Source organism: Trematomus bernacchii, unplaced genomic scaffold (assembly GCF_902827165.1).
Source record: "Trematomus bernacchii unplaced genomic scaffold, fTreBer1.1, whole genome shotgun sequence".
Classification (NCBI taxonomy): domain Eukaryota; kingdom Metazoa; phylum Chordata; class Actinopteri; order Perciformes; family Nototheniidae; genus Trematomus; species Trematomus bernacchii.
The window spans coordinates 2,119,724-2,138,777 of record NW_022987778.1 but is presented as its reverse complement, the minus strand read 5'-3'; the positions used below and the strand labels follow the sequence as shown (position 1 = coordinate 2,138,777).

General features: G+C 40.9%; 1 protein-coding gene across 1 annotated transcript in view; it reads right to left on the bottom strand.

Annotated features, from left to right (window-relative positions):
• LOC117497214 (protein inscuteable homolog) overlaps positions 1 to 19,054 on the bottom strand; it is a 47,646-nt gene that overhangs the window by 11,550 nt on the left and 17,042 nt on the right. The window contains 5 exon segments of the mRNA XM_034149088.1: positions 3,842 to 3,967; positions 10,694 to 10,807; positions 11,708 to 11,831; positions 11,919 to 11,971; positions 13,526 to 13,892. Coding sequence (XP_034004979.1) covers positions 3,842 to 3,967; positions 10,694 to 10,807; positions 11,708 to 11,831; positions 11,919 to 11,971; positions 13,526 to 13,892 — 784 coding nt within the window.

Here is a 19,054-nt window from a genome sequence, read left to right as displayed (position 1 = left end):
GCAAGACATAAAACATAAATTTTGGCAAGCTCCATGACCTTAAGCCAGGGTTCAGATATTATGCTTGTGCAGAGTGCAGTTTTTGTTTTGATTTAAATGAGAAGTTAGATATAATAGCACGTACGGGCAAGATGTACTGTTCTTTTGGTTAGATATTTTAAGGCCAGACAGTGTCTTTACTGATAGATGCAGTGTTGAAGGGGGGGGAACAGAGGGTTCGACATGCTGGTTCAGCAAGTCGAAGTCGAACTCGCGTACTGGGCAGCAGATACTGCCTCTGTGCTCCCTGTTCTTACCATGAAGCCAATCAGCGGCCCCAAGTTTTGTTTCTTAGGCAAACTACATGAGTGATTCCGTATATTCCCTTCTTCCTCTGTCTGTATGACATCTCTAGTGTGTGCTTCATTTAATTATTTTATATTATTTAAAGGTCCCCTATTATACTGTTTTTCATCAATATATTATAGGTCTCAGATATATACAAAACATGTCTCTGAAGTGTTTGGCTCCAAACACCAAACAGATCATTGTAGCATCCCATAATCCCCTCTGTTTCAGCCCTGTTTCAAAAGTGCTGATTTTCTGTCTGTTACTTTAGATGAAAATAAGGAGCCCCTCCCCACGCCCCTCTGAGAGACATTTGGTTAAAAAGAACACAATGGTGCTCTAGGAGGAGATTCAGGTGATATGGTTGGCAGTAGTCACCTTGGTTGGTGATTGGCTAATGGTTACACAAGCCAAAAAATTGTTATGACATCATAAAGTGGCCAAAATCTGATCAGCTCATTTTCAGACAGGTTTTTATATAAATGGATCAGGACAAAAAGTGAGCGAATCTTTTTTCCTGAAACTTTCAGAGTCTCTTTACACAGAGGGGGCACATGTTGATGTAGAAGAGACATGAAAAAGTGCATTTTGCATGATAGGTCCCCTTTAAGTTATAATCAATATTTGAAAACTGTAAGCTAAAGGTCATCTTTTGCAGTGTAGCACAATATAGAGGTTTACTTAAAACACACCACATCCCAGTAATCCGTCCTCCACACTTCCTGTTGAACCTTTCTGTCTTAATACTTCTTTAGCAGCTGCATTCCTCATCAAGACTCTTCAACACCATGCTATGATGTTCCAGTTGGGGATAAAACTGAGCTAATATACAGTTTATCCACCAATGAGCAGTACAGATGATACCGATCACCCTTCAACAATGACAGGTGTGTTTCTCAAGCCTGAGCGCTCGGTGGCGTAGACTCGCCTGACAGCCCTCCCCCCCCTCCCCCCGGGACCAGGATGCTAATCTGAGGCGGACTTTGGTTCCCGTTAAGAAACAAGTGTTCACACTCTGATGGTTCCTACTGTCCCAGCTGCCGAGCAGAGACACCGCTGTGGCATCATTACTAGCCCGATTCAGGTTATATTTGTCTTTCTGTGAACGCTCGCTTGACACAGGTGCGTCTGTTGTTTATTTTGGATTAATTCTCAAAAGAGAACAAACGAGGACAAACAAAGAAGGATGTGTCATTATCTTTCTGTCTCCCTGCCTTCTTTACTTTATACACACACACACACACACACACACACACACACACACACACACACACACACACACACACACACACACACACACACACACACACACACACACACACACACACACACACACACACACACACACACACACACACACACACACACAGTGAGGAGTTTGACCTGTGAGCTCAGCAGTCAGGAGGTCTCCTATAATGATCTCATCTCTGAACACAGACACACAGTAAATCATGACTCATCTCTCAGTGAGTGTACTGTATCATTCTGTCATCAGAAAGAGAAGCCAGCGGTAAACAGCATGATGCCTATTTTCTCACTGTCTCCGATCCTAAAATTATACAGCGATCGTTAAATGGCGCTCCCCTGCCCTGAGGTAAGTGAACCCGCTAAACTCATTCATGAAAATGTAATCACGTTAATAGAAAACCGGAGAACCCGACTGCTGCAGACCAAAGTTTCCCCCAAGAAAAAGTAACATTACAGGAATATAACTACCAACACAGAGGCTGCACTGATGCCTCCTACACAATACACAGCCACATCAATTATTTATTGTGAGGGATAAACAGAGGACTGGCACGCCCTGTCTGTATAAACGGCTTCTTCTGATTGAGTCTAATGGTAGCAGTGAGTCAAATCCAGTGATAGAAGAAGTACTCAGAACTTTAACTTAAATAGAAGTACCAATACCGGATTGTCAAGTAAAAGTCCTGCATTTGAAATCATACTTTAATAAAATAATGTGTTATGCCTTATTATTAAATTACTGGATTATGATAATGTGTTCATAGGGTTAGGGTTAGGGTTATCATTGATAGGTAATCATAAAAAAAGCTATTGTACATTGAAACCAATGCAGAACTAGTTTGGATTATCTTTAAAAGGCCAACCCAATACCTGAAAGACTTTATTGAACTTCCCAGTAAAGAACCCCTTTGTTTAAGTGTGTGATCTTTGATTCCTCGCTCACTGTGTTTCTCGTCTCTGCTGCTGCTGCTGCTGCTATTGTTGGCACATGATCACCTGTGAAAATAAACTAGCCTCGCAGTCTTTGCATGAGACGTGAGAGCACGGCTGAAAATCTGAATGAGTGCAACAGTAGTGAGACTGTTCTTCAGCTGATCGGTGTGAACGTGAACGTCTGGACTGCAGGGAGGCAAAGTACTTTACTGGAAGTACTGTCATTACCTCAGATTACTGTCAATGAAGCATGAGAGTATTTTCCAGCAAATGAAAATCTGGATCGGTGTGTACGGCAACCCTTTGAGGCCAATGAGGAGAAAAAGTGTGTGTTGCCAGTATCCTTATTACAAGTTTCCTTTACTTTCTTTTTGTGTTTGTTGTTGTAATACCTATTTTGGCCTCAAGAGGCTGAAGTGCAATGCCACCCCAAGTACTAAAGTGAGTTCTTGGTTTCTTCCAGGTGTGTTTTAATTCCTCCATGTACCCAGGGCCGGTTCTAGACAATTTGCTGCCCTCGGCGAGATTTTAGCTGGTTGTAGACCCTTGTTGTAGAAACATCTTCTTCTTATATCCGTTAGCGCAGCTAGCACCAGATGCTAATAACAACAGCGCCGGTACCGGTGCGCCCTCCCTCTCTCTCCCTCTCTCCCTCGCTCGCTCCCACGCTCACTCGCACTTTGGCTGTGAGCTGCGGGCGCCTGATAAGCCAACATCCCCCAGTTTCATCACTTACTGCGCCCATCGTACAGGGCAAATGAAAAGGGTGTTAAATGTACTTAATTATGAATGTTGTTACATCAAGGCTGAAAATTAGGATGAGCACCAACGGTCAAACATGTTTTTTTCCCTCCAAGAGCTACCAGCGCAGCGCCCCCCCCCCCAGATCTGGCGCCCTAGGCGACCACCTATGTCGCCTATGTCAAAAACCGGCCCTGCATGTACTTTTACCATATATATTACATAAATATAGGATTCAATTACATTTCTAGCTAAAATAACAAAAAGTGTGAAATGATACATATCGTGCTAGCAAACAATATATGTATCGTGGGTTTAGAGAAAGTAAATTGTATTTGCAAAACCTTATTACCCCTCCTGTTTCACTGAAAACATCACAAGATCACAAGATTATAATTGTTTTGTCTCACTTGACCGTCAGGGCTTCCATATTTGTTGCCATGTTTCTCTCCATTTTAATTGATTTTCTATGCACACAATAAGTTATTTGCATTATGTAAATCAATCTTGACATTCATTCTTCTCTATTATATCGTTTCATTCTTTCTTATGTCATCTTTAATGTGTGTTGTGTATGCATGAGAGGTGTTACCTTGTCCAGCTGGTTGATGCCCTCCTCCACGCAGCAGATGGAGGCCACCGTCCTCAGAGCGTGAGCGTACAGATCTCTGAAGCGGTCCTGCCTGCAGATCTTAAACAGGGACACCACGGCTCCTTCCTGTGGGGGAAGAAAGAGTTATTAAATACATGTTTCAGCATTAGAATAGGTCCACAGTGCTTCATAAAACTGCACTGACGCTAGATACGATACGCTCAGGTCCCACAACAATAACAAAGTCTTCAGCACAGCAGGTGTCTTTGAAAAATGTGAACAGAATGATTGAGAGTCTCAAAATATTAAAATTAGCAAAAGTAAAACTAATTAAGCGTAAATATCAAATATAACAAATTATTGGATTATGATTATTGATGCATTCATGTGTTCATCACCACAGGTACATTTGGAGCCAATTGTAACTATTTTGTATACTGCTGCTGGATATCTTAACCTATAAGAATACTAATATCTACTTGTTTAGTTGACCTAAATTTGTTATTGCTAATAAAAGTAACTAAAGCTGAGAGATAAATGCAGAGGAGTAAAAAGTGTAATATTGTCTTCCAAAATGTGATGCAGTAAAAGTTTAAAGGGGACCTATCATGCAAAATGCACTTTTGTACGTCTTTTATACATGAATATGTGTCCCCGGTGTGTCAGGGAACTCACCAAGTGTCAGAAAACACAACCCTCTCTCTTTTCCTCCATACCCAAATCTCTAAAAATGGGGCTGCAATGGATCTGATAAAAACTGATCCAGATTTGAAATTGTTCTGACGTCAGAAACGGGGAGCTCCGCCTATATGGGCAACTCTCCACCTATCAGGGGAATGGGGGGTTGGGCCACGGCCATTGCAGCTCGAAAGCGCTGGAGACGCTGTAGTACATATGCCAGGCCTGTAAGTGGCGCTGTAGTCTGCCACAAAAGCAGCGAAGAAGACTTCTCACAGAATCAGCCCTTGCAAAAACAGGGCTGGAAAAGAGCTAATTGAGCAAAATGAGGCATGGCTAAAATGCATGATCTGTTTGGTATTTTGAAAAAAAAACTTCACAGACATGTTTTATATAGGTATGGCCCTACAATATATTATTCAAATATAGCATGATAGGTCCACTTTAAGGTAACATAAAATGAAAATACTTAAATAAAGAAATACTCAAGAATCTCAAAATTATATTTAAGCAACATTTTTGAGTAAATATACTTTATTACATCCCAACACTGATACTTAAAATTGTAGCGCAGCTCTTTTATAACTTTCACAGGCCTTCCATTAGGCCTCATAACATCAAATGATGCACTGTACGTCACAATCAGCTCTCGTCTTGAAGCACGCATGATTGTTGGAAATGATGGATCAAATTGCTCCTTGCTGGGCAGCAGGTCCTCAGATGTAAGCCAACATCAGCAGCCGGTTTAAAGAGTCCAGGGGACCCGACATGACCGATGGATTTGGCCGGCTTTACTCAGCGAGGTTGCCAAACACAGAATCTATGAAATGCCTCGCACAATTTATCATGTCAGGTAAAAACCGCCAAGATATACATATTTCATGAATGGAAAAGCTGAAAAAAGATGGCTATAATAGCTGAGCATTTTCTCCTGGATTATGGCGTAAACAAACAGAAATAGCTCTTGCTTTAGCTCCATGTCTACGCTGAAGCACCCCTCGGACGGAAAAACACTTGCAGGTATTGCATTGTATTGAGCGTGCAGATAGATAGAATTACCTGGAGGAAGACGAAGCCTGTAACTACCTCCATTATCCTAATAAGGCCATTATACAGGGCTGGCATGTCTCATATGCTGCGGGCCATGGTGTCGGGGCGCTCAGAGACTAATCATCCTGCTGTGAGCCGCCTACACATTACTGTCCTGCTTTACCTGGAAGAACTGCGAACAGCGACTGCTTTCATTAAACCTTTTGAAACTCCAGAGAGGTTGTTGATCCTGTTGTTATTCTGTGACGCAGGTGTTGATTTAGATTTAGGTAAATACTGTTCAGAGTGAGTCTGTGGAGAATCTATGAATAGATTTTGCTTTAGTTATTTGGTGACAGCGCCACGTTTGGTGTCTTTGAATACAACGTTTATATTAGTTTTAAAGTGTGCTACTCCCAGGTATCAAAGATTTCCAAAGCTGCCTAACAAGAGATCAAGTCACAACCATCAAACTGCATTTAAATATTCATTTGATAATGAGGTATGGTGGCCAACAAGTGCAAATACGCAACAATGGCCCGAAACATTTCCATTAGGAGGAATATGAAACTATGAAATATAAAAATCACATTGCAATCACATTATTAAATTAAGCCTATGGAAATGTTTTGGTGATGATGGTAATGTATCTTTCATAATGGTGTTTTTTGTGGTAAGTGCATTATGTAGTTACAGTAGCATGTTTTATGGAATTTAAGCAATACTTGTACTTGTGCATGATAAGGGTTGTTTGCATGTGAAATAACGCAGTAGTAACTTAGACGGATTGTAGAATACTTTTGCTTCAAGACTACTTTTTTAGCATTAAGCTGCCTTACTTTATCCACACTTAAACCGAAATCGATCAGAGGATATATTTTACCTCCAGTCTGATTACCAGACAGTTTTATTCATCAGTTTGTATTAAAACTGCCTCTCTGTTTGTTTCATCTTTACAGACTTTCTGCTGCGGTTCCTCTTCACAGATCGCTGAGCTCTTCCCACTTAAACAACTTCTAGTTTCCACTGACTTCATTCTCATTCCTTCAATGAAGCCAAAAAACACATTTATCCTCACACCCGTGCATTTCGGTACTTGCTGCACTAACATCATCATCATCATCTCCATCCGTTTGTTTGCATGTGAAGGCCGAGACAGCGTGTCATTTCTTTCCATCTCATAATAATCTGAACTGAACTGATCTCACAAAGCGTCCGCAGTTTCTTGAGGTAGAAGACAGTTTACTTCTTCATTTTTAAACAAAAAAAGTAGTCAGTAAAACCTTTTAGTTTTTCAAGGACCTCGTTGTGTTTGAGAAAAGGTTGGTGGACAAAGCAAAATCATAATGCTTGTTAGAATAAGAATAACACTTGGCTTGTGCAGTCTAATTTAAATGAAGAGAGGGTGAAAAGAGCTGCTGCAGCATGAGAAAAATAAAGAGCTTTTTGAATATTAAAGCATGGAGACATGTCTCAGTTGATGCGAAAAATACAAATATGAACCTGAAACTAAGCATAATATGTCATCTTTAAAACATTAGTCATCAATATATCATTGTATCATATATTGTGTGATTTTTAAGAGGATTATTAAGTCTGTATAATAACATTTCAAGACCAGGACTTGTTTGCAGCACCAAAATACCTAATTTAGATATTCCACCAATCATGCCATAGTCCATGTTGCATTTCCGAAAAAGAAATCACAAAATGATGCATCGCTGCTCTCTATCTACGTAGTTTTGACGACACACTGCTGCTGCTCACCCGGCCTGAGTTATCGCCACATCATGCTCTCACAACCTGCGTATACAACTTTCAGAGCAAGGACACACACACACTTTTAAATCAGTATCTGTCATGACGGTGTGTAAACTCTGAGACAGCAAACTCCCCTCCACACCGTGACACGGTCGCTCTGTAATATCCCAGCTGCTGTTAGATTTATGGGATGGCACACAGCTCGGTATTAAACACCGTCTAATCATTTACATTTTTCCTTTTTAGTATGCTCTCACGCTTTGTTGCTTCCTCAACATATTGATCAGGTGAAAATGAAAATCTACCTGAAAATGTGAATCATTGTTTGTATAATGATTTATCTCTGTGATATAAAAAGATGTTCTGGTGAATTAGGAGCACACTTTAAAAGCTTTTTTAATATTTTGTCTACTTTGTCATTATGACTGGGTCATCAAATAAAGGACGGTGTTTGAACATGAATTGAACAGCTTGTTCTGTCCTGCTTGTTAAAGCAGATGCATTTCATTCAGTCACAACATTTGGGATTAGAGTTAGAGAAACTGAGAACTACAGAAAAGTGCTTTATGGATCCTGCAATAATATAAACCACACATACATTATGAAGAATAAAATACTTGGGATTTGTTCCTATGAATGAGGCGAAGGAATGAGACGGCAGATCTCACGCACCTACTTTGTTCCCTCCAAGAAAGTGAATATTTGATTTACATAACATAACATTACATAACATTACATGACACTTGTTAGACGCTTTTATCCAAAGCGACTTACATACTCAATACTGTGGGCAATCCCCACAGGAGCAGTTTGGGGTGAAGTGTCTCAGGGACACAACGACATGCTGACTGCAGTGGGGTTTGAACTTGCTATCCTCTGATTCGAAGATCATCGCACTAACCCACTGCCACACGCCTCCTAAATCCTGTAGCCAGAAACAAATGAATCACTCTTTGCCTGACATTGCTATAGAAGGCAACTGCTTCTTTGTCATTAAATATAAAAGGTAATATTATTCAAATGCTATGATTACAGTAACCACAATAGTCAATTATACAGCTTTAAGTATTGAAATCTTTAGTTCAGTAAACACTTATTTAGTTCAAGTTTGAGTCATTTTTAAAGAGGACATATTATTCTAATTTTCAGGTTCATATGTGTATTTAGTGTCTTATTTTTCTCATACTGCCTGTGCTGCAGCACCTCTTTTCACCCTCTGTCTGAAACCAGAGCCCAGTCTGCTCTGATTGGTTAGCTGGCTGGCTTACAGTGTGTTGAAGCACTAACCAATAAAAGCACCTTGGTGGGAACAGGGATTTTACCCTTTGCAGAACATTTACATGCACAAAAACCTATAACACACTACAGGAAACGGAAAACCCCAAAAAGCAGAATATGGCCTCTTGAAATCTTCTACAAAACCCATTTATGAATTGACAAACGACCCTTATGTGTTGAAGTGTTAGCAACAATTAGGACCTGCCGTTAAATATCGATTTAATTATAACACAATACTCAGAAGCTGCCACCGCCTCAAACTGTCTGGTATCCATTACACTGTTCTCATCTGGTTCTTCCATCATTGCAAACACTATGATTCATCTTTATTTCTCATGCTGCATGCTTCACTTCCACACATGTGTGCACCTCCCTTCTTCAGCTCATCACTCTCTAAACACTGTCTATCAAGAGAAGAATGACAAGAAATATCAAGAGCCAAACATTTAACGCCTCATTGCAGGTTTTTAAACAAATGCGTGAGTAAAGTTAGCAGGCTGTGGAAAATAATAATTAGTGAAGAGCTTGGATATGAACCAGAGGATACACACTTCTGTAAAAAAGGGTGTGTTTGTGAGTGTGTGACAGACTGACTGGTGCTAGTTCATTAATTCAGACGCAGGTGGAGGATGTTTTGTTTTGGGTATTCATTAGCAGTCATTGGCAGGTGCTGCCGACGCCTCTCTGAGGGCTCACTCTGTTTTTTAAGCTTTTCAATTTAGCGAGGTACATGTGCAATACACACCCTGATAACAGTTGCAGACCTAAAATGTGCAGTTATTTATGAATCAATCGGACCTCGACTAAAGACTGAAGTAAAGAAAAACAGCTTTTATTTTTGTTGTTGAACGTTGTTGAATTTGTTTATGGCTAACCTTGAAGTTAGCATTGCAATGGCTCCCGCTACAGAAAGCCAATGGGATATTTACATTGGATTATGGAGCATGATCCTCTACACATAATAACACCACTTTGAGATTTTAAGTAAAAGTTAACATGACATCTTAACGCTACAAACTACTTTGTGTTCGATTGACTTCATGTCAACACCGCTAAGCTAAAGGCGGCTAACACTCGGGAAGATGACATTTAATAGTCTCATTTAGTTGTTTGTTGGCAACCATCGTTTTTTAAGAGATAGAAGCTTCAGACATTCACAAGTGGGGTATTTACTGATGTATTTTATGTCGTAGAACAAACATCAATATCTCTTAAGCTTATGTTAACCATAGACCTTATTTCAGGCTTCTAACTAAAAACGAATTCAAGAACATCATTGACTTTGAGACGAGGAAACTGGAAGTGGTAGAAATGCTAACTCATAACCAGGTTTTAAGAGTCATTGCTGCACCAATCTACAAAATAAGAGTACAAAAAAAAAGAAAGGAGAATGAGGGATATAAAGGGAGGTAAGAAAGGCGGAGCGGATTAAAGGGTAAAGACTGAGCAACCTGCATTCGTGACCAATGCTCACTCCTAATGGGAGCTGGCAGTATTGATCTGAATATCTGGCAGCAAAGCAGGTGTGTGTGTGTGTGTGTGTGTGTGTGTGTGTGTGTGTGTGTGTGTGTGTGTGTGTGTGTGTGTGTGTGTGTGTGTGTGTGTGTGTGTGTGTGTGCGTGCGTGCGTGCGTGCGTGCGTGCGTGCGTGCGTGCGTGCGTGCGTGCGTGTGTGTGTTATTCCCTGTGTGTGTGGCCCATCAGGAATAGCCTTATCAAGAGTATCCTGGAAGCAGTCGGTTAACTAATGGCCAATTGAGACTTGCTGTCGGGTCTGCCTCGTCTTATCTCAGAGTGAAATAGCTTTTTAGAGGCTTGTTCAAAGAGATAGCTGCAGGTCTGCTGGATGATGAACTTTAGCAAAAGGTGAAGCTGATCATAAGAGGGGTGTGTCTACAGGGGTGGAGAAGTGATATCAAAGGAAGCTGCTTCTGCCAAAGACAAGGAGGAAGGCTAGTGTGAAAAATCACAAATCTAAGAATATAATCCATCATGCCGCTGACTTGTCTCTGACGTCAGGATCTCCGACCTCACAGGGTTTTTTTGCACGATGAAATGCGTCAGTGGTTCATCGCAGACGGAAACATTTCAACCTGTCAATCAGTACCTTGGCGATGATGCTGCAGAGCTGCGGGCCGTCCTGTGTGAGCGACAGCAGGTTGCTTATGGCGCTGCCGATGGTGTGCACGCTGTCCGAGGAGTCGATCTGTTTGATCAGGAGCTGGAGGAACATCAAACTGTGTGTCAATTTCTTTATTAAAGGTCACCTATTATGCAAAATCCACTTGTTCATGTCTTCTCTACGTCAACATGTGTCCCCTCTGTGTAAAGAGACTCTAAACGTTTCAGGAAAAAAGATTCTCTCTCTTTTTGTCCTGATCCATTTATATAAAAACCTGTCTGAAAATGAGCTGATCAGATTTTGGCCACTTTATGATGTCATAACGATTTTTTGGCTTGAGTAACCATTAGCCAATCACCAACCAAGGTAACCCCCCCCACCACCTTATCACCTGAATCTCCTCCTTGAGCACCATTGTGTTCTTTGTAACCAAATATCTCTCAGAGGGGCGTGGGGAGGGGCTCCTTATTTTCATCTAAAGTAACAGACAGAGAATCAGCACTTTTGAAACAGGGCTGAAACAGAGGGGATTATGGGATGCTGCAATGATCTGTTTGGTGTTTGGAGCCAAACACTTCAGAGACATGTTTTGTATATATCTGAGACCTATAATATATTGATGAAAAACAGTATAATAGGGGACCTTTAATAAACCTAGTATTGCAAATCATATTGTCAGACACTGCTGTGGGATTCTTATGTCATCCAGGAATCTTTCAAATTGCCCTTAGGACAAATGTTTTGATGGCAAAGAGGATAAAGATGAACTGTTGTTTCCCATGGTGCAGTATACAGAAATGCGTAACAGTTGAAGGACTTAAAAAGGACTTGAATTACTTTTTTTATACACATGGTTCTTATTCAACATTATTTCCACCGAATGATGGGAAATCTGTACTTAGGAATTATATTTGAACACTTTATGGAGCACATGTGGAGGGGCTCAATGTCGATACAGAATACATATATTGGGTCAATATTTATGATTACGTCACATACCCGGATCTCGTTGGCTAAAGCCATGTCGATCATGTTGCTGAAGGAATCGCTGACGTCGGTCAGGATCTCGTGGATCGCCTCCCTCATTGACTTCAGGAAGAACTCATCATCGGTGTGAAGGCACCTGAGGGGGAGGGACGTTTTGGATATTTCTCCACATAAACGTCTTCTTTTCCCGGCAATTGTATCAAAGAATTGTTAAAAGTCTTACCTCTCTGTGATATTGGTCAGCTCCATACACTTGTCCAGCAGAGATTTCTCATACTGCCCCAAAAGGAAGAGAAGAAACATATACAACTGTGAGAAAATGCATTAGTATCAACATTTGTTATAAACAGAAATATTATCTTTAAAATAAAACTTTCGACATTCTGATCATTGACATAGCTAGATAAATCCAAAAACGTTCAGGAACCTAATATCCACTCCTAGGATTGAGAGTGTGTGTAGACTTAAAAATGTATTTAGCAGTGACCAATTGATTTTCTATTCTTAGTGTGATGATAAGCCAAAGCAAAGTATGAATGGATCGAACTCTAAAGTTAGACGTTTTAATGTAACAGCATGAAAAAGTCCTAATTAAATCTTAATTGTTGTGTCAGGAAGTCTCAGTGCCTGATCTGAAAACTTCACTGCATATCTTCGCCTTTGTCCTATTTTGGAACATTGATTATTTTAAAGCCTTGAGGACCCAAAACTGTTTTTATTTGTGGTATTCGTATTGTAACGTTCGACAAAGGGAGTCGGAAACAGGCTTCCAGTGATTGGCTTTAATAACTCCTTTGTTCGCTTACGGTTATAGAATCCAGCTCAGGTTACAGGTTACAGGTTTGTCATTACTCTCTACTCCACTCCCTAACTCACACACACAACAGGGTCAACGTCACGACACCCCAGCCCTCCCCCCTCTGCTCCCCCAACCACAGGCCCGCACACCGACCAGCATTACTGTGCAGCTCCGTGATTGGCAGAGAGACGGGGGACGCTTGAGTGACACACCCAGCACCCTATGCAGGGTCGCTACAGTATTGTCTTTCTGTTGTATATGTTTCACTCTTTCTTGTCCTTTTAATATATTCTTGTGATTTGATTTAACTTTTAGCACTGTCATTCATGTTTGTTAATCTATAAAGCCCACTGAGTCAATCGTGTTTTGGGATATTGGGCCAGATAAATAAACTTTGATTTGATTTGACTTCTTCCCTGTCATCACTTTGTCTTATTTTGGAACATTGATTATTTTTGAGGACCAAAAACTGTTTTGATTTGTGTTGTTTTTATTGTCTTTCTGCTGTATGTTTCCCTCTATCGTGTCCATTTATTATCTTAAAGGTAGGGTAGGTAAGTTTGAGAAACCGGCTCGAGATACACTTTTTGTTATATTCCATGGAATGCTCTTAACATCCCGATAGCAATGAATATCTTAAGTGCTTTGACAAAAAATCCATACAAAAATGTCATCTGTGGAAGCCGTAGTACTGTAAAAAGCACGACCAATCATCTGAGCCGGCCCGGCTAAAATAAGTGGATGGCCTACCTGCCTGTCAGCCTTCCATCTGTGCACAAACTTATCTCGTGCCCTCATTGGTCATGTGCGCGTTCGTGTGTGTTGGAGGAGGGGCTCTGTAAGGAAGTGGCAGATTTTCTCCGGTTGTGTATTTTCAAATTCTAGCGATCTCGAGCCGGTTTCTCAAACTTACCTACCCCACCTTTAAAGCACTGCCATGCATGTGTGTTAATCTGAGGCATCATGTTTTGTGATATTGGTGTAATTAAATACACTTTTTTCTATTTGACTTCTTCCCTGTCATCACTCACCTTCTGCATCTCAGGCGGTGTGTTTCGGGCGGCGCTGTACTCGTGCACCAGCGAGCGCACGTGGCAGTTGGCCCTGACGGCCGTACTGTGGACCCTCTGCCAGCGACCCTTCTCCAGCCGCTGGAACATCTTCCCCAGCTCCGTGCTGACCACCAGCGCCCGGCGCAGCAGCGTCTGCAGGTTGTTTCTCGCCACCTGGTCCCCTCCCCCGACCCCCGAGGCCACGATCAGCTCCCCCTGCTGGGCGTCCTCCTCCACCCCGATGGGCTTGGCCTGCAGGACGCACATGCACTCCACCTCCGTCATGTGGCGCAGATCCTCCATCCAGCGCTGCACCGAGTCCACCTGGAGGGTCTGCATGCGGGTACTGTGGGAGAAAAACACAGAAAAATTAAGTCGGAGCTAGTTTAAAGAGGCCCTATTATGATTTTGGGGGGGTTTTCCCTTCACTGTAGTGTGTTATATAGGTTTTCCGTGCATGTAAATGGTCTGCAAAGGCTTAAATCACAAGTTTACATCTGTGACATAATGACATTGACAGTCTTGCACTAATGTACATTCTCAAAGATATTGAAGTGACTGTTATTTGTGTATGTATTGATTGTTGTGCTTTTATTAAGGTCATATGTGTGGATATGTATAAATGTGTCTTTTATTGTGTAGGTATATACATATTTGTATTATATATTTGTTGTTTTTGTATTCGGGATTGTGGGAAACGGTATTTCGCTCTCTGTCTGTACACACAAACTGAAAGATTGACAATAGCGTAAGCACAAAAGCGTAAACTTTGCGCTTCTATTGGCTAGCGCTCCAACTCATTGTGAGTGATAGGCTAAGGGGCGTGACATCTCTGAGCGGTTGACCAATCACAACAGAGCCGGCCAGCTAACCAATCAGAGCAGACTGGGCTCTGGTTTCAGACAGAGGGTGAAAAGAGGTGCTGCAGCACAGGCAGTATGAGAAAAATAAAGAGCTTTTTGAACATCAAAGCATGGAGACATGTCCCAGTAGAGGCACACAAAACAAAAAGGTAAGCATAACTTTACAGTACGGTAACTTTCATATTAAAGTGTATTCAGTGTGTTTATGTGGATCCATGGCTGGTATCAAAATGAGGTTAAAGTGAAACAGACCAGAGCCGCTATTGATCGCTGCATGCAGAGAAAGTTTATACCCTACTTCTGAATTGCTTTGCAAGCGTACAATTGACATTAATTGACTGTACAGTTTCAGAGTAGTTGCTCATTATTGATATTAAAATGATTGCACAAACAAAACCACTTTTGAGCAACATGAACTCAGCATCACACAGACAGTGTTTCTCTGAGATCCGGGAAATGCTGACTATCCTGCCGATTAAAGCTGACTAAAGCTTGAAGTGATTAATGTGAGAAAACCTTAATCATCTTTGCCGCCTCCACAAGAAATAACATGCTCAATCAGGAGAAAATGAAGGAAGTGGTTACTCGTAAATTAGGACAATGACGGATCATTTAACTTGGCAGTGCCACCCTTCTCCTCTTTCCACTTTTTTTTATTAGAAAGTATAGGTTTCTTCCCAGGCAGAAAGTTAGCATAACTACATGATGTGCCAATTAAGTTACTTAAATGACTTTTAAGCTATTAAACTGTATACTGTTCTTCAGGGCCGTCCCTCCCTACAGGCCGATCATGCAGACTGCGTGGGGCCTCACCTTGCGGAGGGGGCCTCATCTTGCGGAGGGTGCCTCAACTGAGCCGAAAATGCGGCGCACCTATGCGCTTATGCGGCGCAATTAGTGTGGCGCGGCACGGTTTCGCTGCTGCGAGGCTCCACTAGCACCCCCTCCCGTCGACGCTCGCGAAACAGAGGGCCTCATCATAGAACTTTGCGTGGGGCCTCATGTTGGCTAGGGACGGCCCTGCTGTTCTTACATGTCATGTGTGTGCCGACTTTCTTCCAGGGACTTTGGCCTTTTCAGGTTACTTAAAGGGGACCTATCATGCAAAATGCACTTTTGTACGTCTTTTATACATGAATATGTGTCCCCGGTGTTCCAGGGAACTCACCAAGTGTCAGAAAACACAACCCTCTCTATTTTCCTCCATACCCAAATCTCTAAAAAAGGGGCTGCAACGGATCTGATAAAAACTGATCCAGATTTGAACACTGTCCTGACGTCAGGACCGTGGCGCTACAGCTATTGGGCCAACTCCACCAATCAGGAGGAGACCGCCACGGCCATTGCCGTTCGAAAGCGCTGGAGACGCTGTAGTACATATGCCAGGCCAGTAGATGGTGCTGTTCTCACATAATCTGCCCCTGCAGAGCTATAAATTGTCAAATTGAGCAAAATGAGGCATGGCTAATATGCATGATCTGTTTGGTATTTTGAAAAAAAAAAAGTATAAATATGCCTTATATAGGTATGGGCCTCCACTATATTATTTAAATATAGCATGATAGGTCCACTTTAAGTCGACTGAGATAATGTATGTATCCATGAAATGCATATTTTAGACCAAATGGTTGTTTTTGTCAATGTTGTTTGCTGTAGTTGATAAAGTCTTTTTTTGTTTACATCTATCTTAAGTGAAGGTCCCATTGAATCAAAAATAACTATAAATTTTAAGCGGAAAATCTGCAGCTGTAATCATTGAGTATATCGCATTATATAGCCTACCATTGTAAAATGAAGGCTTAACAACTGGAGCTAAGCTTTGATCGGGGTCAATTACAAAACATTAATCTAAGAGGTTGTTAATTTAAAGTTTCAAATAAAAGGAACCCCACAGCTCATAAATGGTATAGAAAATGCTGTGTTTTATATGCACGCTGTATGTGAGTATATAGCTCTTCTCCATAATGCGAATAAAACCCACACACATTCCATTTATGCCACGCGATATAACTGCAGCGCTTAAACCACCGCGGCATCCCTAAAATCAATGATGTGTACTCAAGGTCAATTATCCGCAGATAACTGCCGGCTGCACACTTGTTAGTTTAAGCATTTCCCCGAAGCCCTGAGGGCGGCTTTAACAAAGAGCTGCGCAGAGCAAACACTCCTCCACACTGCAATCCCCCAGCAGAGACCTAATGAACGCAGGATCAAGGGGGCAAGTCAGACCCTGCACCCTGAGGAAGAGCTGGAGAGTAACTCAGTACTTTTACTCGAGTACTCTTCTTAAGTACACATTTGAGGTACACTGAAAAAACTGAACCGTTGACTTTAATTGAATGTATAATGTCAACAGACCTCTCGTACTTATGTATATATAATAACTTGCTTTATATTTTGTTATTGTGATTGTTCATTTGTAAATTCAACATGTATATTTTCTACTTTCTTGTTTATTACTTGTTACTTGTTAGACGCTTTTATCCAAAGCGACTTACATACAGTCAGTACTGTGGACAATCCCCACAGGAGCAATTTGAGGTGAAGTGTCTCAGGGACACAACGACATGCTGACTGCAGAGGGACTCGAACTTGCTATCCCCTGATTCAAAGTCCAGCACACTATCCAGTGAGCCACAGCCTCCCAAATTGGGATCAATAAAGTACTATCTTATCTTATCTTATATTATAACTGTATTAGGTTAGTTGAAAGCAATAATATTAAGTTAAGAACCTAATCGTTTTTATTTAAAGTTCATATTATTGGGTTAGGGTTAGGGTTAGGGTATGTATTAGGTTACAGCTTTTTCACAGTCACTTTATAAATTCTGATTTCTACACATAAAACCTATGAAGAACTTTTAAAATAGGATTTGTGTATGTAGATTAAACTATCCAGTATTACACTATATATAATAACACCTTAGACAAAGAGTGGGTTGACAGAAAATGTATTGGCAACCATTTTGCTCATTGATTAAGTATTGTTTTGAGTCAAACATTTTCAATTTGGAGTTTAAGCACTTTTACTCCAAATACTTTAAGTATCCTGATCATACTTAAATATATGTACTTAAGAACCATTCTCATAGCAGTACTTCTAATATCCTGTGTTTGAGTCAACACTTGGAGAAGAGCCTTTAATGAGGACGATATGTTCCTCTCTGCTCTCTGTCTGCAGTTTGAGGGAAATGGCAGCTCATTAGAGACATTGGGATATTGCATTGGTATTGAATATTGGTTGCTATTTTTAGGACAAGCATTGTGGCTGTGTGTACACTCAAAAACAAAGATTTGTCATGGACTAGCAACAGCCGACATCATAACATAACATCTCCAGGCAGATATTGGGTTTCAGCTTTTAGCCGGAGCGGGTTACACAGGACTGAATCGTGACGAAGCCACAGCTCCAATTATGTCTAATCCACCATCAAACCACAGTGAGGGCAGCTATTCACTGAGGAAACTCATTTAGGCTTTGATTAAGGTCAGAGAAAGGTCTCATTTAAAGGTGACGCAGATTAGATCACATGAGATGAGAATAAATGCATTTGCTCCTCTTAAACTGACAGATGTACACAGGTTTGTTTGACATGTATTTCAGGTGAAAAAGTATTTGATTATATCTTAATTTTACAAAGAAAAACATAAATCAACTTTTTCCCACAACGTAGAACACCTGCGTTATATTTTTGACAAATATTGAGAATGAAGCCCGAGAGCACACACTCAAATTCCCTTAGTATATACTTATATACATTTGACATTCAGTCAATCATCTGTCATTGAGGAGGTGGAATAACAATGGAAATGGAGGAAGCTCATTGGTTGAAAAATGTATCTGGTGAATAAATCACCCAACATTTGGAAAAGGGTGAAGATGTAATAAGCTGTGAATGTAGACGGAGAAAGAATATTGACACATACAGGAAAGAAAACCCCCAGAAAGCGTATTAGGTCCTTTTTTAATATGGAGCTTGTTCTGCTAAGTGTGTTAAATCACATCATAGTGATCATTGTGAAAATGGATAATGGGTTTTTTGTTGGCGATTAAAGGCCTTAATTTCAACTAAACGTTGCTTACAGATAAAATGTGTTACTGAACCCTTCCTTAGTTTTTTCTCACATTCAAAGAGACATCGTAAATACCTCCAGTTCCCCATATGTGTCTTGTTAGACATGAATCACACAGTGAACAACACAATGCCTCAAACTCAGAGAGTCAAATCACCCACAAAGGAGGAAAGTGATCAGCAGTCATTGAGGAAGTGGAATAACAATGGAAATAGAGGAAGCTCATTGGTTGAAAGATGTATCTGGTGAATAAATCACCCTACATTTGGAAAAGGGTGAAGATGTAATAAGCTGTGAATGTAGACGGAGAGAAATATTGACACATACAGGAAAGAAAACCCCCAGAAAGCGTATTAGGTCCTTTTTTAATATGGAGCTTGTTCTGCTAAGTGTGTTAAATCACATCATAGTGATCATTGTGAAAATGGATAATGGGTTTTTTGTTCAAATTTAGGCGATTAAAGGCCTTAATTTCAACTAAACGTTGCTTGCAGATTAAATGTACTACTAAACACTGCCTCCGTTTTTTCTCACATTCAAAGAGACATCGTAAATACCTCCAGTTCTCCAT